At 34.5% G+C, this 25,352-nt stretch overlaps 3 protein-coding genes across 5 annotated transcripts; 1 reads left to right on the top strand and 2 right to left on the bottom strand.

The window, feature by feature from the left end:
- Nucleotides 1–1,316: 1,316 nt before the first annotated feature.
- Nucleotides 1,317–3,572, bottom strand: LOC107175670 (WUSCHEL-related homeobox 6). Its single transcript, XM_052434215.1, has 4 exons — nt 2,958–3,572; nt 2,479–2,817; nt 2,279–2,343; nt 1,317–2,012 (listed from the first exon to the last, which is right to left on the bottom strand). Exons 1-4 carry the CDS (start codon nt 3,151–3,153, stop codon nt 1,602–1,604), a joined length of 1,011 nt encoding a protein of 336 aa, XP_052290175.1. The 5' UTR covers nt 3,154–3,572; the 3' UTR covers nt 1,317–1,601.
- A 658-nt stretch (nt 3,573–4,230) lies between these two features.
- LOC102611631 (uncharacterized) lies at nt 4,231–8,660 on the bottom strand. Of its 2 annotated transcripts, XM_006469123.4 has the most exons (7): nt 8,507–8,660; nt 7,479–7,749; nt 7,262–7,317; nt 7,086–7,164; nt 6,864–7,002; nt 5,492–5,605; nt 4,231–4,879 (listed from the first exon to the last, which is right to left on the bottom strand). In XM_006469123.4, the coding sequence occupies exons 2-7, from the start codon at nt 7,643–7,645 to the stop codon at nt 4,688–4,690; spliced, it is 747 nt and encodes a 248-aa protein (XP_006469186.1). In that variant the 5' UTR covers nt 7,646–7,749; nt 8,507–8,660; the 3' UTR covers nt 4,231–4,687. The 2 variants fall into 2 exon arrangements, with proteins under 2 accessions (XP_006469186.1, XP_015382861.1); XM_015527375.3 differs by lacking the exon at nt 8,507–8,660 and having other exon boundaries at nt 7,479–7,774.
- Nucleotides 8,661–19,459: 10,799 nt separating this feature from the next.
- LOC102611927 (uncharacterized) lies at nt 19,460–24,110 on the top strand. Of its 2 annotated transcripts, XM_006469124.4 has the most exons (7): nt 19,461–19,996; nt 20,286–20,527; nt 20,630–20,752; nt 20,910–21,026; nt 21,130–21,312; nt 22,709–22,850; nt 23,338–24,110. In XM_006469124.4, the coding sequence occupies exons 1-7, from the start codon at nt 19,558–19,560 to the stop codon at nt 23,511–23,513; spliced, it is 1,422 nt and encodes a 473-aa protein (XP_006469187.1). In that variant the 5' UTR covers nt 19,461–19,557; the 3' UTR covers nt 23,514–24,110. The 2 variants fall into 2 exon arrangements, with proteins under 2 accessions (XP_024951192.1, XP_006469187.1); XM_025095424.2 differs by lacking the exon at nt 20,630–20,752 and having other exon boundaries at nt 19,460–19,996.
- Nucleotides 24,111–25,352: the final 1,242 nt, after the last annotated feature.

Here is a 25,352-nt window from a genome sequence, read left to right as displayed (position 1 = left end):
ATATATGCAACAGCAGACTCAGTGATGAAAACCCTGCAAAAGTTTCAATGATAACTTGTACACTGTTACCTCTTTCTCTCTCTTTCTTGCTTGGATTTTGAGCAAGTATGGTGCCCGAGTTCCATGCGTTAGTACTTGAGGTTTTTATGTATTTATATATATATATTGTGTATATTCATGTTGTGCTAATGTTAAGCATTATTTGTACCGTCAATAATGTCTGGCTGGCAGGTTCAAGAGAGGTTAAACGACAAATGTTCAAGCCCCGATGCTCTACATATAATGAGACAAGTAAATCTTCTTCCCACTTATGCGAGCAGTTCCCTTAACTCTTGTACCACTTATGAGATTTTACCAATTAAGTCAACAAACGAATTTCTATAATTTTGAATCATAAACGCTTTTCTTTTGCTATTCAGTTTTGGCTATGTAAACAGGGATTGAATGGCAGAAAAAACCATATTAAAAAAAAAATTATGAAGTTTGTTTACTAATTTGGTAGATCGCGTCCTATTTATCGTTATTCTGCACAAATAATGAACATTCTATAGTAATTGACACACGGAAACGTTTTTGGTGTGATATCTATTTCTTTATAATGTTCAATTTCATTTGAAATTTTCGTAATCCCTAGCAAGCGAGAAAGCCTAGAGAGTTTTCTTCTAGAGGATATATATGAAGTCATTATCTGCCAAGAAGAAAAGCTTGAAACCAGTTAAGCTTATGAAAGAAGCGATTATGAAGAACAACGCATACTTCATTGCGCAGGAAACTCTCATGCATAATATTTTATATCAAAAAATTTCCTAACACCATATTTCTTCAATACTCTCTTAAATGCTTAAGAATATTTCACAAAAAGTGGTTTCTTGCAGAGGAGATGTTCCCTCTAATTTTAATGAATCAATTTAATCTCTTTACGGCATTATGCAGACTGCTTGTTTAGGTATAAGAATTAATAAATTGAAGAGTTATTATGATGTGACTTTGTTTTTCCTTATTTCCTCAAAAGGCAAAAAGGGTGTATAGTATATATGTTGACATTGCAAATTAAGTTATCAATAACGAGGTAATATTAAATTAAACATACATAAGCTCTGAATATATACCTAAAAAGCCCCAAAAAGATGTAGTCCAAAATTTAGGTTACTTCAACATCAAACTGTTTCACATCCTTCTCATATTCCAAGTCTCCCACAGTCCCACTAGCCACTACCGTCTCTCTCTCTCTCTCTATCAATACTCAAACAAGGCCAAGGAAATAGACAAGCCTGTAAAAAACAGAAAGCTGTTTAATATTCTTTGTAGAAAATAAATGAATAAAAATTCAAAATTCTACCTTGGTCGCTTAAACCAACATGGTCCATTTTCATTTTAAGGCAACATTCCCTTATATCACTACTGTAGCAACATGCACACGATATAAACAGAAAAAATAAATAGTCTCAATTTCCAACAAAATGACAAACTAATTAAAACCCATTAACATCTCCACATAAACAGCAAAGTGAAAGTGATTTTCAACAAGTGCTCTTGTAATAACAATCACATGGCTTAGCTGCACAGTATCTGTTGCATGCATGCATGTTGCTTTAATTTCTTCAGTTCTTCAGAGGAAGGAACTCAATGTACTGGCTTGTTGATGGAGTGAAGTTGTTGGTATCATTTATGGCTGTGATGGGCACTTTGTTGTTGTCTTTCTTGGTAGCATTAACACTGTTACCATCATCATCATCATCTCTGTGAAGTGGGAAGAGCTCAAGTGTTTTAGTTTCCTCATTTTCCTGTTGGTAGGGTTTCATATCCAATAATGAAAAGCCACTCAAATTTTGATCATCAGTCTTCAGTAACTTCTTGTACTCCATTTTATGCCACGTGGCATTCATGAACTCTGCTGCTTCTGTGATGTTTGTACTACTCTTTCCCTGTTGTAATTCCCTCCCATCAAATTGTGTCCACCCATATTGTGGTCCACAAGAAGTGTTTTCTGCTCTATATATTGAAACAAATTCCTGAAAATTACAAATGCAAAATCAAATTTCACTCTTGCATAACAACAGACCCAACAGAAAGTAACAAATGGAGCTTTTGAGCCACTTCTTTTCCAACATAAAATACAAAAGTTTATGTTGCTGCCTCAAACTTTTTTCCTTCCTTCATCATCTTGACTTTCTTTTGACCTTTTGATCATCAAAGTGTGACTTGTAATTTAATTCTGTTTGACGAAAGAATATTTATTAAACAAACATTGAACAAAGACAAATTTTTATACACAGACCTCTGAATATGAAGAAGGTGCCCAGTTCTTTGTCTGTCCGAGATCATAACTTGTCCTTCTCAACCCTATTTCAAAACAAAACTCATCTTACACAACAAAGATTCTACCAAAAAAATAAATAAAGAAAGAAAGAAAAGAAAAATCGGAACAAATTAACAAAGATTAATAAATTAATTAATACATGAAGGCCTGGTACATACCTGAGTCCTTCTTGTCTCCTGGAATATTATGATTAGTGTTATGCGGTTTTTGCTGATGAGAATTATTAGTCTCCGATTCCCGACGACGGCGTTTCTGTCTTTCTCGCGCTTTGTGGTTTTGAAACCAGTAGAACACATTTTTGCCTTCAATCTTACCAAACCTACGGAGCTGTGAAGCAATGTGTTGGATTTGTTCAGCACTTGGTGTACGAGTGCCGCGTCGGTACATTTCTTCAAGAGCAAGTAACTGCTCCGGCGTCGGATTCCACCTCGAGCTCCCCAATGGTTGCTCATTGAACTCACTTACTCTACTTTTCGCATGATCAGGTGCAATATCAACTGCACCCACCCCCAAAAAAAAAAAAAGAAAAGAAAAGAAAAATTGGAGTTAGTATATAAGAGTTCTGAATGTTGAATATAAGTAACTGTACATATGAATATCAAAAGATGAGTGAAAAGAAGAAGAAGAAGAAACATACCCAGATGGTGATTTAAGGGCAAGAGATTGGTGTTCTCAGAAGTGAAATCATAATAAGAAGGAACTTCAGAAATATTAGTGTTTTTGGGAGAAAAAGCAGCATTAGGGTTTTGAATCAAAGGCCTTGTTACTGTGCCACTGGATGAATTATGATCTGCAGGGATACTATTGAGCTGATTATCACGAGTAACGCTCATTATGAGCTAGAGGAGATAAAGCAAGGCGAAAAATAAAGCTAGCTAGCTGATTTCTTTCGCTATATAGTATTATTCTGAATCTCACTCTCACTCTCAGACGCACAAGTTAGGAAAAGGAAGGCATTAGAAATTAGAAGGAAAAAAGAAAGTGAGAAATTGGGTTAGAAAAACGGACGCAAGAAAGTGGAAAAAGGAAAGGGAACAAAGGCCAAAGGGTGACAGAAAGTTGACCACGCTGCCGCTGAGTTACTTACAATATGTGTGATTGTGAAGAAAACAATGACAAATTAAGCAGAAAAAAAGCAAATGCCCGGGCTAGGATAGCTGCTACAAGCAACATTGAAGCAAGCGTGGAATTTTGGAAGAGAGAGAGAGCTGAATTGATATTAAATATAATTCTGATATAAAAACAAACAATGCTAGGGCAAAAGTGGTGTTATGTATATATATAGAATTGTGAATCATGAAAATGTTTCATTGGCCTTAGCTAGCCAGCTTTCCTACAGACTACGTACAGTACTACTTGACACTGTTGCATTCACATTTATTTTTCAACCATACGTTGTTTCAATTCTTTGAGGTTTAATCTTATCCGGCTTTATTTAATTCTTTCTGAAAAGGCTACAAGAACGATTAATTAGCTAATTGCACTGCTGTGTACGTATAGCAAGTATGATTGCACAAACTAGAATATGTGCAATTATTAAACATGGCCAACCGCTCAAGTCTCATCAGATTCAGTATTCTCTCATTTACTAAAAGGATACAAACACTCACACACACACACACATGTAACAAGATTTTGGTTCAACTCGGGGAGACGATTGTTTAGGGTTCCTCCGTTGTATCCCGTTATCTATTGGAATATGAAAATCATAAATTAACACATTTTATTTAGTTAAATACTTCAACTTGTGACACATTAGATGCTTAATAATTATTATTAAGCAATCAAAGTTTGACTGGTGATTCAAAATGTTAAGAGGTATATATACATCCCTCTCCGTCTCCGTGGTAATTAGCTGATAATCGCCTATTAGTTAAATGATCAATTATATCTTGTAATATCCTGTACAATGGTTGAATTATTTACGTGTTCAAATGAATGTGTTCAAATTGAAAAGTACATATGCTACCTAAGCTTTCGGAGAAGCATACAAACTTGGCTACAATTATATTACTGCTCCCTTCCAAACTACAAAGAGAGATTTTTTTTTCCCCCTCTTTTTACTGCCCAATAAATTCAATTACATAATAACCACTGGTTTACAGAAAAATACTACGTTCTTGGATTGGATAACTTAAATACATAATTCCTACTTACAATGGGAGGAGAAAAACAAAAAATTAACCGAACGACTGTTGGATTACTAAACTACAGATGCTAATCCATGACAACAGTTTTCTCTGTTCTTCCTTAAATGATTCTGATGGCTTACAAGTAACAGAATCACAGCCATTATGGCCTTCATGAAGAATGTGCAGCTTTTCTCCTCAATTGAATCATAAGTAATTGATCTGGGTTATATATACACTACTCTAGAAGCTTGTTACAAGTGCCTACACCAACAGCAGCAGCGAGATGCCAAGCAGCATGAAGGTATGGAGTTTCGGGAAAGACATCATCTGCAATGAAAAATACTCCTCCGAGCAATGATGAAACCTTATGCACAGTGTGTGCCACCCTCAGATTTGGATCATTTAACGCTCTCTTTGCAAATGCTACCTGGAAAGAACAAATTTTAAGGTACATAATTTCAGTAAATAAAAAACTTAAGTTCATCAATCACTCAACTATAGCTACATGATTTTTCATTCGAGCCAAGAATGGAATTTTTCATAAGAAATCCAGTCAGTAGCTCAAGGCGCGTGAAACAAATGGCACAATGATGATTGTAAGATAAGAAGCATGCCAATCAACTTGGCAGAAGCATGCCAATCAACTTGGCAGAAGCATGCCAATCAACTTGGCAGAAGCATGCCAATCAACTTGGCGAAGGCCAAACTGTCTTTTGATTGCAGCATCATGCTAAAACGAGTGGTAGGTAAACCTTGACAGTTAATAGTTTTGTAATTTCATGATATCGTAGAGTTGAATATAAACATCTTTTTACATGTGTTAGTTAAGCTACACTGAATAAACAACATATTCTAATATATGTTCATACATTAAATAAAGTTGGGGAAATAATTGATAATAACTACTACATCTTCAACAACAAGATATATTCTGTTATTTGTCACCTCCATATGCGGGAATTACAAATCAACAACTTTCAAAAGGAATGCTAAATTGTAAATAACACTATCAACTTGGTGTAAAGAATAGGCTATTTACCTCCATCATTCCGGTGTGAACAGCCGAAACCATCAGAGGTTGGATAGGTAGAGCCAATGCAGATGCTGCCATCAACATCTTTGGGTTCTCATCTCTGAGTGCCCTTGAAAGACACTGCAAATAGGTTCTTTAGGTTTAAACTTGTATCCTAAAGAGAGAACTGAGAAACTTAAAGCAAGATGTAGGTAGGTGAACTAATTATATGCAGCAGAAACTGTGCACCTTTATTGGTTTTACCAATTGAATTCAGTTTCAGTAACCAATGATGGTAAAAGTACAGGATTCTAGAAGAGATTGTGCCCTTATCAAGAAAGAATCATCAATGCAATATCTATATCACTAGATACAGTAATTAGTTCTGAGTAATTCAAACTTCACAAGCCACATGCACAACAGTAATTAGTTCTAAGTGATTCAAACTTCATAAGCCACATGCACTTTGGTCCGCTAAACTATGAAATTGACAGTCCTTGTTCATTTTCTCTCTCGTTTCCTTTTACCTCTTTTTCAGAATAATGGTTTTGATTTTTTTCAATCCAGCAGATGTTAACCTAAATCAGTAACTAAGCATTGTTCGGTGTTTGCTTTTATTTTTTTGATGTCAAACGCGCGCGCGCACACACACACACAACTTACAAAATAAGATGCTTAGCAACCGGGTGATTAGACCCTTAAACTACAAGTCAACCTTGTTTTGCATTAAAATTTATTTGATTTAATTTAGCACTCAATAAAAATGGGCAATGTGTAGCACAAACTTTATTACTCATTAATGAAAACAATTAAATAAACAGTAAACTTAGAAAATCAGATCAAAAGTCAAATCAGAGAATAAGATAGCAGGCCATCTGAGGATTAGTCGATTAGAGATGTATTGCACAAGCAGCAAAAATATTGTGAAAAGAACGAAGAAATTCTCATATGCTTAGTTAACTACAAGAATAGACAAAACAATTATTAAGAATACAAGACAGGCACTACTGATTTTACTCAATGCAGCAAAGTCCAATGAGGTTAAAGGATATTCCCCCCCCCCCCCCCCCCCCAAAAAAAAAAAAAAAAAAGATGGGGGCATGGGCAAAGCCCAAGTTAATTTTTAGCCCACTACCTCCCCATAATCTGAGCTCAGTGGCCAGCCAAAGAAAGTTGCTTGAAACCCACTCAGCCAAGCCACTGGGGAGGGTAGAAGTATGAATACAGTGGGAATAGGAAGAAATTAAATTGCAAGTAATAAAAGAGGACATATCAGAAGCACAAGCATTCATAAGTTGCACAACGAGGGGAAGTTATAAAGCGATAAGAGGAAGTCTAAAACAATGTACACTCATGGTACTACAGAGAAGTGAAGATACAGTTGTAAGAATTAACCTACCACTGTGGCTGTGGCTATCATGGTATAGTCAGCCCATCTCAAATACTTCCTTAGTTTGCCTCTCGAGGAATGGTACAAACTTGACGTAACTCCAACTCCAACCAATGAATTAGCATAAAGTGTCATATTCAGATTCTTCCTATATACAAAGTAACTGGTAAGACATAATAGGAATATTATACTGTTGTTGCGATTATCAATCAAATTACAGAGGAATATTACCTAGGGGTCTGGAGTCCAAGAGCAATAAAAGGAAGTGATGTCAGCACATTTGCAACTCTTTCTAAGAGATGCAAGTCACCTGACAAAAGAGGGAAATGGCTGACGCAGGTGTATATTCTTAGATAAGAGATCAGAGAACATTCAGAAGAAAAATGGAATGATTTATAATATAATACCATGAATACAACCCCGAATGGGCCTCAAACATGATGGTCTTTGCTGCCATGCTCGTCTGGAGTACATGTAAGCAGTAAGTCATTGAGGTTGCAATAACACCAATTTTGCATGTATTCAAATAAAAATTCTAGGAAATCTGAACTATTACACTTGACAATCAAATAAGCATTACTTTATTAAGTATATGTTCCTGGAAAAAGTTTCTTTTATACTTACTGCATTAACAGAAATTGATTGGCTCCAATAAACGAACTTTTACAAGTGGACTCATAGTCTTCATGTTCAGTAATTTCCTTTAATGCAAATGGTGAATGAGGCACCACATGCACCCCGCGAACACCGTCAAGGGCTTTAGTACGATTCAATGTACTCTCTAGACTCATAAAGTTTTCGAGGTGCAAATCAAATTTTCTTTATTGCCAGCAATACCTTGCTGGCATCCGAAGGAAGAAGTGTGCCAGAAGCAAATAGTTGTTCAGCTCAATTTCTATACCACCAGAAGACAAAGTTGAATTACTACAGCCAGTATTCTGACAAAACCAAAATCAATGAACAAAGCTGACTCCACAAAACATATCATGCAAAGATAATAATAGGATATAACATCTCATCGTAAATTCAATTTTATTGAAGACAATTACTATGAAATTACAGTAAGTTGAGGAAATAAAATAAAAAACCAAACAACTTCTATCTAAGCAAAATAGAGATAGTCCAATGGGTAACAAAAATAAACACGATGAGTAAATCCGTTTAAGCAATTTGAACAAATTGATACTCAACTAGATCACTGGTATTCAATTTCAAAGCTCTTGACTAATTCTTCCCCCCCAACCCCCCCAAAAAAAAAATTGTAAATTTCCAGATTATTCGAACAAACCCAATTAACTATTTGTCTTGCCAAAAAATAGGTTCAAACGAGAGTAATTTCCAAAAGATATCATCAGCATTCAAAAATTTCAAATTAGGAACTCAGAAGCCAGCAGTCCCTTTTTTTGTCACGTTTTATCATGAATTCAATACTTCGCAAACAAGTTAACAAGGGAATTTCTCTGAGCTAACCATAAAATCTCAAATGGGCCCATTTAATTCAAGCAAAAAAGGCAACTTCCCCAGTTCACACAACATATTGGACGATCAATTGATTTATTAAAAAAAGAAAAAAGAAATACAGATGGAAATTTGAAATAAGACACATGCAAATGCAATTGGTGCATTTAGAGAGAAAACAGAAAGAAAGATACCTGAAAATGCTGAAGAGTTAAGATGGGGTTGAACTGAAATGATATGAATATATATATATATATATATATATATATATATAGGTAGAGTGACTGAGTTAGAGAAGAAAGCAGGCGGTCAAGTCATTTAAAGTGAACCATTTTTATTTTTTAAGACAAAAACAAAAGAGAAACCCGGAGATGCGCATTGTGTCACGAATCTTCCCAAAATTCCCATTTCACTTTGGGCATATTCTTTTTCTCCAATAAAATTGTGCCATTCTGTGTCAGTGTGCCACTTACGTGGACAACTAAACTGTTCAATAATTTCCTTCTTGACTTGGATTCCTTCGTATGACAGTTAATTAAGGTTTAGAATTTTAGATTATGGAATCTAATCTTATTTATTTATCTATGAATTGGATTATGATTAATTAGAAACATGTTTGGTATAGAGAAGTACTCGACGGTTATGGGAAAAAAAATTGATAATATACAGTAATATGAATTTTTAAATAATAAAAATAAAAAATATATTATATATATTTTTATTAGTTTTTAAGCTAAGCTTCCACAAGTATGAATCAAGCCCTAAAGTATTACCTTTATTGTTATTTTTATTTTTTAAATAATAAATTATTTATATGAAATCCTTCTCTAATTTTGTTATGAGTGAAATTCAAAGATAAATATCTTTGTATGCACTTTTTAGAAAATTTATAATACCCGGGAGCACTTAATTAACACATATCTTATTGGATAAAACAAATCAATCTAACTGGTAATGAAAATTTTTCCAAAAATATATGTGTAATTAGGTCGACATTTGTGTTTTATGATGAATGTTTTATTTTGTGGCGGCCACTTTTAATAAAGTCAAATTTTCAATTCAGCATATTCCATTAACAAAGCACTATTCCTATTGTGTCCCTTCAATCTTCGTTCTGTGGTGTGCTGTGATTGATTTATTTTATTTTATTTAAATGAATAAAGAAAAAGCTCTAAATGGGAAGAGGGGAGATGAATTTTAAGTCAACACCATATCAACAATAACAATTAGTTCGATTGCAAACTGAGTTGGGCTTAGAGGTCGATCTAGACAACGCCGTCCTTTGGGTCAATGGGCACGGTACGTGTTCCTTCAGGGACGCAGTAGGACCGCACTGCAATAAGGCATGTGAGCACGGCAGGCCAACTGATGGGCCGTGCTGGGCTGATGTTTTAGGCCCAAGGGACAGGCACAGCACAGGTAGTGGTATGGGCTGGCCCATTAGGACTTGATTTTTTTATTAATTTTTTATTTTTCAATTTTTTTAATTTATTTGTATGATATGTTAAAAATTGTAATTATCATATTAAATTTAAATTGAATTTGTTATTGTAGTTCAGACATGAAATATGATGTGATGCTTTAATTATTTTTGAATTACACTACAACACGTTGTTTTGATGTAATTTAATTAAACAATTTTAAATCCAATGAGTAACGTTTGTTATGTGTCAATTTATTTCATGAATAAATTGTAATTGAGTCTGGATGCAATATGTTCTTTTAAAGTAGTTTCATTCAATGGCTTTCAATCCATTTACGTTTTGTCATATTCCGATTGGATTAAACTTTATTTCTCAACGACTTGTTACGTATCAAATTGTTTAATCCACCAACGTAAAATTATTTCTTTAACTATTTTACAAATTAAAAAATTTGAACTATCGTTTGGTTGGTTTCAACACAAATGCTTTTCAGCAATGAAAATTAATCAAATAATTTTCTTGTAACGAAAACAGTATGCTATATTGCATCACATTCATCTAATAATTATTTGTTTGGGAGACATTCATCTAATAATTTGACAATGTCATTTAAAAAAAAAAAAAAAGGCCAAAAGGATATCAATGACTACTGTTGTGTATTTCTCTTGGACATGTTTGCACAAGCTCGAACTTAGCCCACGGGGAGGTGGAAATCTGCCGAACAAAACTTGTTGCGCAATATTCGGACACCACGGAGCAGTTATAGGCCCAGGCCCGCAACCAATAATAACAACACTTTTTTTTTTCCCCCGCAAGTAGGAGGTTTTAACTTTATATTAAATTGAGGCAAAAAATAAACAAATAAATAAACTTTATACTAAATTGTGTTAAAAAAATTATATTAATTTTTAATTTTATATATATATATATATATATATAGTTTCTCCTTTCTCGTTAGAGGTTTGTCGATATTCAAATTAGTCCCTCCTAGCAATTGAACTTATTTTTAATAACTCTTTCAAGATTAGATTAGAAAAATTAAAATGTCTAGGTCAAGCATTTAATTTGTACCATATAATAAAATAAGAACGGTGACTAGTCTCATTAATTTTATTTAAAATATATTCAAAATGATAGACAATTCTGTGAAAATTGAATTTGTATTTTTTTGGACCTATCATTTATATTATTATTAAGCAAGCAAATTTAAACTATGATTTATTAGAAGATCAAGCGACCATTTAGAACACATAGAGTATGCAATTGAGCAAACTGTTCTGTAGATCGTGCGAGAGCTATATAGCATTGTAAAAGGGTTATGTTAATGTGTATGGCTTCCAAATGAACATTTTAAAGATATTTTAGCTATAACAAGTATAATAATGTTTCCAACTTTATAATAATATTTCCAACTTAAGTCCCAATATTATATGTCACTTATTTATTACATGATGAATATAAAGGTCCTGTTTGGAATTGAGGTGAAATACAGCTATTGTGAAAAAAAAATGTAGTTATAAAACAAAAGTTAATAATAAGTAGTAAATATAAATTTTAAATAATAATTTTGACAAAATTATTAAAGATACAATAGATTTTCCATCATACAAGTGAAAAATCATATTAACATGACTTCTAAGCTATAGCAGCTAGTATTTACTAAACACTTTAGTGCTGTAATTTTGAAGTTACAACTATCCAATATCAATCTCAAACAGACCAAAAATTACTTATTACTTTATTTAACTATCCAATTGATGATTGTCACAACAGTTGAGACTTTCTTATTACTTTATTCTACTATCCGATTTATAATTATTACGTAGGTTGGGACTTGAGAGACGAAAGCTAGGGGAGCGAATGAGATTAGATACCCCAATAATCCTAGCCGTAAGCGTAGTTGATTAAATTCTTGTATCCGCACTCAATTAATTTCTAATCCATTATGTTTTTTTCCTATTAATTGTGGAGGCCGCCCATTAATTGGGTTGTCGCACACAAGCCAGGTAACATTTTTTTTAATTTTAATTTTTTTAATGGTAGCCCTTCACTTTTTTCTTTATTTATCAATGTAATCTAATGATTTTGATCATTTTTATGATATTTTATGTTTACAATTACTCAAAAAAAGCCACGTATATATGTGTACTTTGCGAAGAAATACTACTTGTATAGCCATTGTATACGTGATCTCTCTAAGTAGAAATTGAGCTCTTTTTCTTTTAATTCCGAAAATTTAAATGTCGAACTCCTTCAAATTTACAATTTTTTATTTTTTCGTCTCCGTAAAGTTTGTTGTTTTTACATTATGGCCCTAATTGTAAATTCTTAGTTTTGACCGTGGACTCTTCATCTCTTGTCTATTAGGTTGGTCCTCTAGCTGACTAGCTCACTTTAGCCCTAGGAGTGTTGGACGCTGAAACTTACACCAATAACAAACAATGGAATAACGAAGTATTGATGTATTTTTTTTCTTAGTTTAATTTTCTTTCGTCCAATCAAGACTTTGATCTCTAAGTTGACAACTATCCAACTTTGAATGTATTAATTTGACCTCATTTGATCATCATGGTCATGGGAGCGTTTTATACAGCTGTGAGCTGTCATTCGCCATATGCCGTAGCAGCTATAGTCAACATCTCATCTCTTCTGAAATGCTTGAAATTGAATGTGAGTAATCATCACTCGGTTCCCGTAATAACTATGAAGAGGACATGCAAGGCTGTGACATCTCATCTCAAGCAATCACCAATCTTTTGTCTTGTAATCATAGTAGCTGGAAGAATTGGAATGAAAATGATTTTTGACTTTAGTAGTTAAATTATACTCGAAAGGAACAATTTAGTCGAGAAGTTACATATATTGTAAAAATAATAATGATGATGATGATGATAATGATGTAAAAATAAACGTTTACATAAATATATGTGTAATGATATTTTAGGCAACGCTGCTGGCTGGTCATGTTATGAAGAACGATATTGTTAGTTGTCCTTATTTGGTGAATCCACAACCTTGATATTATTTATAAAAAATTTTATGCAATTGTATCACATGGCCGGTTACTCACTATATGATCGATGATGTTCTTAATGGATTTTTTTTTTATATTTTATATATATATATATATATATACACAACTGAAGCGACTTATCATGAACATATAAGTGATGTAATATTGTGGAATCGCCTTCATGGGATTTGTGATTGCTTATCATAGACAGGCATATACAAGTGAAATCCTAGCTCAATGAGGCAAAGAAATGGAAGAAAAAAGAGCTGAGAGGGCAACAAAGTCATAGTAAAGCAAAACTCTGAATAATTAATTAAACGAGTTACTTTGCTGCCATAATAAGAAAAAGAATATATGGTAGAAGTAGAAACAAGCAAGTTTGGTTTTACCAATGTTTTTTTCTTTCTCTTTTATATAAATCCCATTCAAAAAATATTTAAATTCCGGAGACATCGGCTATTAATACTGGACAGTCCCACAACACCTTCTCCAAGTAACATGAGAGCAAAAAAAATATAATAGTATACAATTGAAACCAGAAAAACCAAAAAACAAGAAAACAGATGCCAAGAGGCAGAATACAAAATCAAAGCAGTTTTGCTAGCTTGGAGGTGTGAGAGAGTGAGAGACTAGTAGTAGTAGTAAAAAGTGCGAAGTCCAAAGATTCAGATTTCAGCAGAAGCTACAGAAATAAGAAAATATTAGAAGGTTCCAGGAATCAAGGGTCAGGATCATGTGACTAGACCCCAAGGTGAGGAGAGAAAAGAAAAGCACCAAAAAGAGATCAGAAATATCCAAAACCCACTTCACTTCAGTCTTCGTTTTCACACTATATAGTGCAAGTTGAGAGATCCCATTGAGCCTTTCTTTGGCTGGTCAAAATCTAAAGCAGTGTTGTTATTTTCTCGATACATGCAAATGACAGTTCCTAGAGATGTTGTAAGCGCAAGAGGAAGAAGAAGAAGATGTGCCGGAGCTAAAGCTGCAAGTTTCTTCTTCTGGGTCATTTTAATTTTTTCTCTGTTAGGTCTGCTTTGTGCTCTTCATGATGATGAAACTGGTACGTATAGTAGTTTTTCAGCAAGAAAAACAAGGTCTTTCAACACAGAATCAACCTTCCATGCACCTCCTCCAAGCATATCAGGTCTGTTGGTGGACACAGAAGCAGACAATCCAGGCTCATCAGTATATGAAGATGACAAGAGAATAATTCACACAGGTCCAAATCCTCTTCATAACTAATATGGCATAGCTAGGTTTGGTTTCTGTGTGCAGTATGTTAATGCTTAGCAGCTTTAGTTACTGTATTGTTCATTAATTTTTGTTTCCTTTTGTACTATTATTTTTCAATTAAGAGCTGAATGAGCGGAGAGCAGAGCATTGGCTTTAGCCTTTTTCAGTGATGTTTTAAAGAGTTTGGGGCAGTGTGGTGTAAGATGAAAAAAAAAATATTAAAAAAAAAAAGATGGTGAAGGCTAGTGTTAATGCTCTTGTTTCTTTGTTTGCAGTATGTTGTTCTTCTGTACTCTTCCTGTCAACGTTAAAAAGATTTAATGTGTTTGAATTTAATTGTAGTTACTCCAATATATCTACTTCTCTTCCATTTTCTGCAAAATCTTCCGGCCACTATTTAACCTTCTGTCTCTATTATTATTGTTATCATTTTTCCTTTTCCCTTTGAAATATCATGGGGATAGCAAAACCTAATTAATCCAACGAAACCCACCTAATTCCCCCAAAATGATGTGCACGCAGCTCATAACTTGGACCCAAATCCTTGTTTTTTCTGTTCTTTTTTCATTTATTCTAATATAAAATCATTCACATTTCAGAAGCTGCTTATATCAATCAATCTTGAATATTATTCACATTTCTACTATAAAGACAGAATTTTAGATTTAATTATGATTTATGTCACATTCATTTTTATGTATCATCAACCAACCATTCATCCAAGAGCCAAGATAATCCCAAGGTACTTTTCTTCACTACAAAATCCATCCTACATGGCAGTGTTGCTTTTTACCTTCGGTTCCTAAAATAACAAAGACAGGAAGAAGTCAAGTGAACATGGTGAAACTGAGGCATTTTCCACATTTTAGATTACTACATTAGGTCCCTACAGCTTTAGCTGCAGCCTAGATGTGTCCATAATCAATAACCAAACCAGCTGGGTCAAACTCAGAAGGGATCTTGAGCATCTGATCAGCATACCAACTATCTTTAACAAGTTTGAGGCGGGTGTATGGTAACCTTTAGAAGCACCAGAAAAACTGTTGGTCTTGCTGTAAATTATAGGAGTATAGGACATGCAGGCCTCAAGAGAAATTCAAAGAGTCTGTGATTGATTATTCCTAGACGCCCCAATCTGGTTTAACTATTTTCTCTTTCTTGACTTAAATGCGTCCATGTTTCTCAATGAGGATGCCTGTCCCACTAGGCTAACACGCTTTCTCAAGGCTGATAGGACTCTGCAACCTCCCAACACATATTTAATGGTAGCATTACTTTATTTTAATGTTTGCTACATGATTTTGTGTGCAGCATAAGGTCTTTTGGCCACTCACTAGTCACTAATCAATTCATAAATATGGTTCCCAATTCTCCTCAAATGCCAATAATCATACCCCTATCATTCCAATAATAAGAAATGTAATTACAAATATGTACAATTTCTTGTTTATATATTATTTGCTGTCCCAGTGTCAGCTATTGACAAAACAAAGTTCATGATCTCAAGGTGAGATCTATAAAGAAGCTTTGGAAACTTCCTTGGAATTCGCTTTGTCAGCCCTTAAAATGGCTGGAGAAAAGGGGCAGATATTTCTCATATTAATAATGTAATTTTATAATTTTATTTTGATGAGTTCAAAAGATTCTGTGCAAAGTATGAGAAATGATGTGAAAGATTTTATAATATTAAGTGCAACAAGCCGGGGAAATAGTATTTATTTCCCCGTGAAATGAATGTTTGCTTGGAGCCATAATGATGCATTTAAATCTCCGCAATGAATTAAAACAAAATGTGATGATGAATGAGACTAAAACTAGCCCTCATTTCTCTCTCTGTGTAAAACTTCCATGAAACGTACTCTTGTTTATTGCTTCCACCCACCAAGCTTCTGGCACTGCAATTTATCATTTTTTTTCTGATGAGCATATTCAAAATCTTCTTTGCTTTGATATTTCCATTGCTATCACCTGTTTGGAGTGCACGATCTATTAAAGTGTCCCACGAACGGTCCAAATTTGTCAGCTGGAATGGCTAAATTTATTGCAACATCAACCACCTAAAAATTTTTGAATTAATGTTAATCAATGCAGGTCGTATTCCTGCTTGCTCTCAAGAACGTACTATGCCACGGATACCGTTAGTTTCTGCCGAATATTTTTATTTCAATTCTTCCACACAACAAATTGAAGAATTAAGAAAGGAAAAGGAAAATTTTCGTGTGTTAATTGTGCCTACTTAGAAATCTTTGATAAGAACGTCAAATATTGTGTGCATTCTGCAGAACTTGAAGAAGAAATGCATCAATCCAATTAAGAGTTTCATTTCCAGAACCACCAGCCGCCCGTCTATCAATGATTTAATTATGTGTAATAAATATATGGTCAAGCAGCTGCTACAGGAAATATTGACCTTTTGCAATATCCTACAAATACGTGACAACAAAATATCAGGCTGTTAAGGCAAAGCCCTTGGAGTTTGTACCATACGTAATTCACTCCAAAGCCTATTTGAAGTTTATTTTTTAGAGTGTGGCGGAACTGAAAACAATAATTTGACCGGAGCTGCTTCGAGTTCTCTCAATTTTTTTAATTACTTTTCCTGTTCATATGGGCATGAAAGGACACTTTTTTTTTATTTTTGAATGAGACCTATTGCTTAAGATATTTACAATTATATAAATACTGAGACTCGTTTACATTAATTTTGATATGACACCGCTCATGTTTTTAACCCTCTCAAATATTCGAGAGACGTCAACTCCCATTCTGAAAGAAAAACTCATGCCTTCACTTAAATTCTGGGACTCTGAGAAAGAAAATTTAAATTAAATTCCTGCAATGCATCTGCGAAGGCTCGAACCACTTCCCTCACATTTGTGAGGGAGTGGTTCTAGTTTATGTACTCTGTAGTGAAATAGGCAAAGTGGGTGGACTTGAAGACTAAAGTGATGAGCAGTTAATATTATGAACCAGATGTCAATTTACAGAAAAAATATGAAGTGACTCTAGCCATTAATTTTTTTCTTTTAAAAAAAAAAAGAGCAGCAGTATATTTTATGAAGAATGTACAGACAGTGAGAGCAACTTGGAATTTTCAGGGCAGAGGAAGTTTACCGGTTTCGATATTAAATCAACAAGGGCTGTAGTGTCTTCTTATCCTAAGCAGTGAATCATGGGTAAATGGAATTTGTTGTATTGACATCTTTAATTTTAAAGGGATTAAACCGTCAATAATGATTTTTAAACAATGAAAATGACAAAATGAATTTGGAAAACAATACATTAATGCAAACCAAACCCTGGCCCTGGCCCTGGCCTCGGCCCCTTCCCTAATCTCAGTAGAAATTTATTATTTCGCCAAAAGACGATTATGCTGTTGATTTGATTTTATCCGATCATAGATAATACTATACAAAGCTTAAGAGATCTTTCCGTGAATTAGTAATTACTACGCACATGAACGCTTGTATTCTAAGACATGAAAGATAAGTGAAAATGTGAAATGGAGCTCTGAATTTCAACTTTAAAGTGCAGAACCACCATTTTAGATTGCTCATGTGTCATTATGCTCATGCATGAGCAAGAGTAGAGACGGCCAATGAGGCATGCCGCGCCAGCTCGACCTGTCAAAAAAAGGTCTATGCGGGCTCAGACTCTTGCCATGCCATGCTCAACATGTGATTTGTGTCATACAGTGGGCTGTGCATTAAAAAAAGCATGACAAACTTTTTTTAAGAGGGTATGCTAAGTTATTGTAGTATTTTTTTTAAGACCATATATTTTTTTTGAATCTACGTGTCTTTAGTTAAATTCAATAAACATATTTGAAAGTTTAAAAATTTAGTGTATATTCAATAATAATAAACTAATAGTAATAACTTTTCAAAGTATGATAAGATTTGAACAAGCTCTTCAATTTTTATCTTGTTAATTGTTTTTTTATTTTATTTTTCACTTATAAAAGTAGCTTAATTATTAATCAAAACAATCAATTCAAAATTACTGTAGTTACAAGCAAAATTCTCAAATTCCTGCCAACCGCACCATAACTATAAATGGAAAAACTGTCTAAAATCAATTTCCGATTAACACATGTAGTTTGAACCCTCCCCCAACAGAGATTTACTCCAAGCTCTATTCCTGGAGATCGCATGGAGATCGCATTGTTTTCATAAAAACTGATTGTATCAAATATAAAATGGGCTAGGCAGCCCTTCTGAAAAGCCCAGAAAAAAATTATTGAACCCTGTCTGATATACCCGTTCGAGACCTCTACATGTAGGAAAAGTCTAATTTGCCGCGTGCATTAATAGCGTTACATTTTACATTTTTTTTAGGAGAATATTGCTCATCATATTTATAATTATATAATTACTGAGACCAGTTGTTTAGATTTTTAATCCTCTCAAATATTTGAGGAACGTCAACTCCCCTCCTGAGAGAAAAACTTTCTTTACTCAAGTTTTGAGAAAAGAAATTTAAATTAAACCTTTATAATACATCTGCGGGAACTTAAACAAATTCTCTCACACTTGTGAGATAGTAGCTCTAACCACTGGGTCTGTGGAAGCTCGAATCACTTTTCTGTGAGGGAGTAACTTTAACTACTGGGCCTAGCTCTAGTGGTCAGCTTTACCTTTTTTTTGAATTTAACGAAAGTGGATAATTTTTAGATCAATTTTTTAATCTCACATCTCTTCAAAATTTTGAATTGAGGTGACTTTATATTTTCGGCTTAAAGGGTAATATAGAGATATCAAATTCGTTGCAAGCAAAGCAACAATAAAAGGTTAAAAGATGAACGCAACTCCTGAAGATATGACAACGTGTTCCTTGTTTCATAGTTCTTGCAAGCATAAGGTCAGAATACGCCAGCCACTAACGAGTAACGCCTCACCTGTTCTGTTGTTCTCCACGAACATGCCAATTGACAAAACCAAATAAAATTATTCTGATACGACTAATTAGTCATCGTTATTAGAAAAAAAAAAAATTAAAACTGCTCCTTCTCCCTTATGTCATAGTCTCCCCGTTGTTCTTTTCAAAAAAAAAAAAAATAGTCTCCCCGTTGTTATTTTTCTTGATATTGCCATTATTAATACGCGTTTTCACTTCAATTTCCGTTCACAAACCGAGACTTGGAATTTGTAATTTTTTTTTCTGAACTAGGAGCAGGAGGTGCTATTGGGCGGATCTTAATTGTGGGAGATATTTTTAAGTCTCATATTATAATTTAAACCAATTCTCATTCGGATCGGTCCATAAAAAATAAAGTACTAAATAAAATAATAACTTTACACACGAGTGAAACTTAAATTTTTAATCTCTTTTAAAGAGTGAGAGTATCGAACCATTCTCACCAACTTTGGTTAGAATTTGTAATTTTATGACTTATTGTCTATTTACCAAACCTCGTAATCATCCAACGAAGATCCGACACGAGTATCACACTCACTCGAATCGCCAAAAGATCTGAAACTTTTTTGCTTACGTGGTAGCATTCAACTCGGCGTCGACAAGATCTCTGAAGAGAGAAGCAGAGAGACTGCTCTCACCCGCAGTCTCAACTCAAGATATGGCCACAACGGCTCCGGTCTCTCTAACTCTATCAAGATGGTCAACGAAGATAGCTTCAGATTGCTCTACGGCTGACCTCTCTACTGTTCCCTCCAATTCGTCTATTTTCATCTGCTGCCAGTGCCACTACGTTAACCGACCTCATTTTACCGCTACTGCTTTGCACGACTCCGATTTTTCTTCTGTTACTTGCACTAAATCAGTTTCGAGACCGAGAAAGTGGATTGATTCCGCTACAGCTTGTAGCTCGAAACCAAATACAGTTGCTTATTGCAATTCAAAAAACGACGTTACTTCGGTCTCCAACTCCAAGGATGGAGTTCGAGCTTGGGGTTTCAAGTCTCTCTTTGGAAAGCGATCTCTTTGGCGCAGGATATTATTTGCCTCTAAGAAAGTTAGGAGCATCATTCTCCTCAATGCCATCACCGTTGTTTACGGTAAGCCTGCTTCTGTTTGGTTGCCAAGAAAATTGAGGAAAATGACTGGTTTTGATCAATGAATTTTAGTTAAGTTTATCAATCTATTTCATAGTCAATTAGGCAGGCATCATAGATGCATAGGCACACGTGGTTGCCTGCATTCATTCATTTTAAGTCTGGCAAAATGCTATATTTTTCTCTCTAATTAACTAACAGCCATAATTAGTGCCAGTGTATTTTCGTTCATTCTAATCCATCCAGTATCCACTGCTCGCAATTTTAACTTTGCTTCCCTTTCTTCTTGTAGCTAGTAACATTCCAGTTATAAAAGAGGTTGAAGCGATCACAGATCCATCAGCCTTCACTGTTGTCAGATTTGCTTTGTCTGCAATCCCATTCATTCCGTTTGTTCTGCGAGCACGAGATGAGGTTCATACCCGAAATGCTGGGTTTGAATTGGGTGTGTGGGTTAGTCTAGGATACCTAATGCAGGCACTTGGACTTGAAACTTCCGATGCTGGACGTGCCTCATTCATTTCAATGTTCACCGTAAGTTTTTCGATTAATCTGTTAACCTTATCAAAGAAAGCTCCCTGTTGTCTGCAGAGCTTCAAAGGTACATTTATGGCATATTTTACCTGAATTTATCAGGTAATAGTTGTTCCCTTGCTTGATGGTATGTTAGGAGCAATAGTTCCTGCTCGTACCTGGTTTGGTGCTGTTATGTCTATCTTAGGAGTTGCATTGCTGGAATCCAGTGGATCTCCTCCAAGTGTACGTGTGTTCTTAATTATGAGCTGTTTCTCTGTTCGCATAAGTTTCTTAGTTCATTTGATGACGAACCAACTGTATGCATTAGTATACTTTCAAAGACTTAAAACTAAATATAGCTTTCATCTTTGTTCTAATAATATGTTCTATAACAATTCAGGTTGGAGATCTGTTAAACTTCTTAAGTGCAGTGTTTTTTGGAATCCATATGCTAAGAACGGAGCACATTTCAAGGAGCACGAATAAAAAGGACTTTTTGCCCCTCCTAGGATATGAGGTTAGTATATTCTAAATATGTTTTTAGTTAAAACCATGCTGTGTTCATCAAAACCATGCTGTGTTCGTCTTCGTGCATTGGTTGATCAATGTTATGCATTCAGGTATGCGTTATTGCTCTGTTGTCAGCAGTCTGGTATTTTATTGGAGGCTCGCTTGGTGGCACCCAGGGTTCTGACCCATCATCTTGGACGTGGACTATGTTCTGGGATTGGATGGTTGCATTTCCATGGATACCTGCACTTTACACAGGCATATTCTCAACAGGGTTATGTTTATGGATAGAGGTATTGAAATTTCCCATGGAGAGAAGATTTTTGTGCTAGATTCTACATAATTCTAAGATTTAGTAATTTAGATGCTTTGAGTTGAGGGTCTTTGTATAGTTGATGATTAATTGCAGGGTAAATATTTAGCAGTTACAAGTATTTACTTGTGCAGCTTTTGCAAATTCAGGATACTTCATCCTGTGTTAAGTTGCTCGATTTTAAGTTTTGAGGATTAAGATTTTCTAGATCACTAGTTTCTTGGGAATGCATATCTTATTAGGATAACTGAAAGAAGTTTTATATAAGCCTGTGAACTCTGATATAGGTTTTGATTTATGATTGACCATCATTTATTTTGGTCTCTGGAAGGCGTTTTGCTCAGTTTTATCCCTTTTCTCTCGCTTCTTTATTCTTTTATGGGGCTTTTATTTCGTCTCTCCAGTCTCTCCAAATTCATTGTACATTGCTCTTTTTCTGAATCAGCAGCAGAACCTTGATTTTCCTTCCTAACTCTAGTTTTGTCAATCTCTATTAAACATCACATCGTACTCCTCCCCACCACTTCCTCTTTCGTATTTCTACTAACACATAGCCAGTCTTTTCTCTTCATTTCTAATTTCGAAGCCAAATCTGTCAGTGTTGATCACCTCATCCATCTACAACCATTGCATCGTTCTTTTACAAGATAGACCCCTATATCTAAAGTACATGCCACACACTTTAGGTATGTTCTTTAAGGTTCTGGTGAGAAAATTCAAGTTTAAAAGAACTTTTTGGGCATTTTGGTACACATTTTCTTCTCATTCTCCCTTATGATGATATCATTCTATTTCTGCTACTCAAATTGGCTTCCTGAGCGCCTTTGACTTCATGGAAGCCTCAAGTTGTAGATTGGACTGATGAGGCAAAACCCCCCAGCTTTCAGAGTAATGTGTTTTGTATTATAGCTTAACTCACTATTTTGGTCTTTCTCATCTAGTTTTAGTACCCCAAGGAAAGCTGTAAATTCCAGTGGTCTTTTCTTGTTTGTATCTTTAGTCCTGTGCTTCCGAGTTTCGGTGTTTATTTTCATAACTTGAGTTACTTTGAATGAAGGGGGGAAAAAAATATAGAAGAAAGGAAACATCTGGATGATCTCACATTCCGTATTTTCCTTTCATCTAATTTTAGTATCCTGACAAAAGCTGTAAATTCCAGAGGTCTTTTCCTGTATCTTTAGTCCTATGCTCCCAAGTTTCGGTTTTTAATTTGTAACTTGAATTACTTTAAATGAGAAAAAATAAAATAAGAAAGGAAACATCCGGAAGATCTCACATTCCGTATTTTCTACTAGTAATAAAACATTTTTAATTAATCTTTCCATATGAAACATATTTCTGGAAGTTTTTTCGTAAAAAACTAGTCGACTTTGCAGATGGCTGCAATGCGTGATGTGTCAGCAACAGAGACAGCAATAATATATGGGTTGGAGCCCGTCTGGGGTGCTGGTTTTGCGTGGTTCATCCTTGGTGAAAGGTGGGGTGCAACTGGTTGGCTTGGTGCTGCTCTTGTGTTAGGTAAGAGTGGTTTTATATTTCTTAAATTTTACATACAAAATTGGATATGCATGTAGTCATATTCTTTCCTTTTTGTCCCCTTCTCAAATTTGTCAAATTTATTTTCCTCTGGATTAAATCTGGCCGGTTTCTGTGACTCTCTTCTGTTGTTTGCTTGCTGCACCATGATAACTGTAAAAACACTGAAGGATCATATCTATTTTTTGAGGGGATGGAAAATATTACCCCAATGCATTCAGACAGTGTTAAATAATCTCTGTACAAGTTTGAAGAAAATCAGATTTTTTTTTTGCACACAACAATTTGACTCAGACCACTAGCTGAATTCCGAGTACAATTACCACCACAACCACTCTCTACTCTCTAGCCTCTACCATAAAACCTGATGGCATCTTCAGATTCTGAATGAGGACTTCTCCTTCCAAAATTGAGGCATATCTATGTGCATCTTATTGGTGTGCTGACAAGTGTTTTCATCTCCATGTAGTTGGAAGCTTAACGGTGCAGATATTTGGGTCATCATCTCCCAGTAATTGCAATGAAGATGAAAAGAGAAGTAAGAAAGCAGATCAAAAACTCGAATTGAACAAGCAAAATGGTTTCTCTACCTCTCCAGCTGCTGTCACTTCCAGAGAGGATGTTCCTAATCTATTGAAAAAGTAAGACAAATCACTTGTAAGTCCTTTCCCCATTGTTTTCCAAAAGCTGAATTTTGTAAGCCTGTAGGCTTTCAGCCGTACATATGTGTGCGTGCGTGTGTGTGTGTGTAAATACTCAATTATACATAGAGGAATAAAAAACCTAAGAAGTTCAGTATATCAGTTATCATCTCTGCTTGGTATGTTAAAGAAGCTTCTATATGAATGTTCAAAGAGCAGCGGGTGCTATTGGGGCCAGAGGAGGTTGATTATTGGCTCGAGTCCATCTCAATTGCTCAGGATACTAATAATATACTATTATGCCTGCATACCCATCTAGATTATCAACTCTAGTAAAGCAGTTGTAGGTGGTTATCACCACTCCTCATCGACACAAAGGATAGCGATGTACTAATTGTAAGGCGAGGAAGAATCAAACTATAATTATTGTATCCACTGTTCTGTATGACACTTGAGATATGTAAAATATGGTAAATTCTGGCTTTCTGTGGAATTATTTCTGTTGATAACAAATATAGGCAGAATTCAGGCATACACACCTATCATTCATGACTGTATTTCAACTTGATGAAGATTAATTGTAAATATGATATTTTGCTGATGTTTGTACTTTCTTATTAACTACTGTGATTATTTCATGTGTTAAATCTAAAGTTTGTATGAGATCTCTCTCTTCTTTAACTTTCTTAATTTCTTATGATGGATCCAATACTGTGATCATTTCATATTTTTGAGATTTCATTTATAGATCATATCGCGTTACCATTGATGTCCAAATGTCTTACCAAATCGTTTATTTCACTATCGTCCTTTTGTCGCTTGGAAAATTGTGAATCAATTATACGATCTGTGGTGAGTAAGGGTCACTATCAGCACTGATTGTATGACTTATTTTTGTATTTTCATGGAAAGTCGGCGTGATTCAATAATTATTGTATAGGAGTTGGTGTTGATCACTTATTAAGTTCTAATTAATAGCACATCCGAGGCTGTAGCTTTTCTGTATTTTTTTAATCGTTGTTATTATTATTTTTATTCCGTGTGAATTGTTAAAAAAAAATCTCTAATTTCTGTTAAAATCACTCTACAGATAACGCGTCGTGGTAGGGGAGAAGTGTTTTTAAATATTTTTCAAATCATAATCTAATTAGATTTTGTAAATCTTAAGAAATTGACATCTTTTCGAGTTTTGACCATCGGTTAGATTAAATTCATATTTGCCCCTCCCAAATGAAAGGACACTTCTCATGGTGGCTATATAAATATATTTATATAACTTGCAATTTTACTCGGATTACGTAGATTTTTTTAAAAATTTTATATATGAAGAGATATTGAAAAATATAAAATAAAAGAAAAAGAAATATCTCTCGAAGAGAGTTGAATTCAAAATCTCACTTGCTCAATTGAGATTGATATCTTCGTAGATGCTATTATACGTATACATTTCATGTCGAATCACCTACCCATCAGAAAAGAAATAAAAGAAGAAAATATATTTCTTGTAAGAATCGTCATTTCTTAAAAAAAATATAAACCATTATCTCATGGTAGTTGACATTTATGTTATTCATCATTTATTAATTAACAGCTGAATTGATAATTGCACCTGCCTAGTGATCGACTTTGATCCCCTCACAGTGTTTAAATCACATGATTCATATTGAGTCACCCGAAGTACTTTAATAACAATGCATTATCTTTGTGTTTAGCTGCCTACTTGCCTTATAAGAATCTGATTTATTTTTCTATTGAAAGAGAACGGGCAATCTGTTTCGGATTTATTAAACTTTATCCATGCATTAATTTATTAGCAGTTGGTATGGAGGATCATAAGATATAT

The sequence above is a fragment of the Citrus sinensis genome, chromosome 2 (genome assembly GCF_022201045.2).
Source record: "Citrus sinensis cultivar Valencia sweet orange chromosome 2, DVS_A1.0, whole genome shotgun sequence".
Classification (NCBI taxonomy): Eukaryota; Viridiplantae; Streptophyta; class Magnoliopsida; order Sapindales; family Rutaceae; genus Citrus; species Citrus sinensis.
Note: the sequence above shows the minus strand (reverse complement) of the source record. Positions and strands in the feature narration are given on the sequence as shown.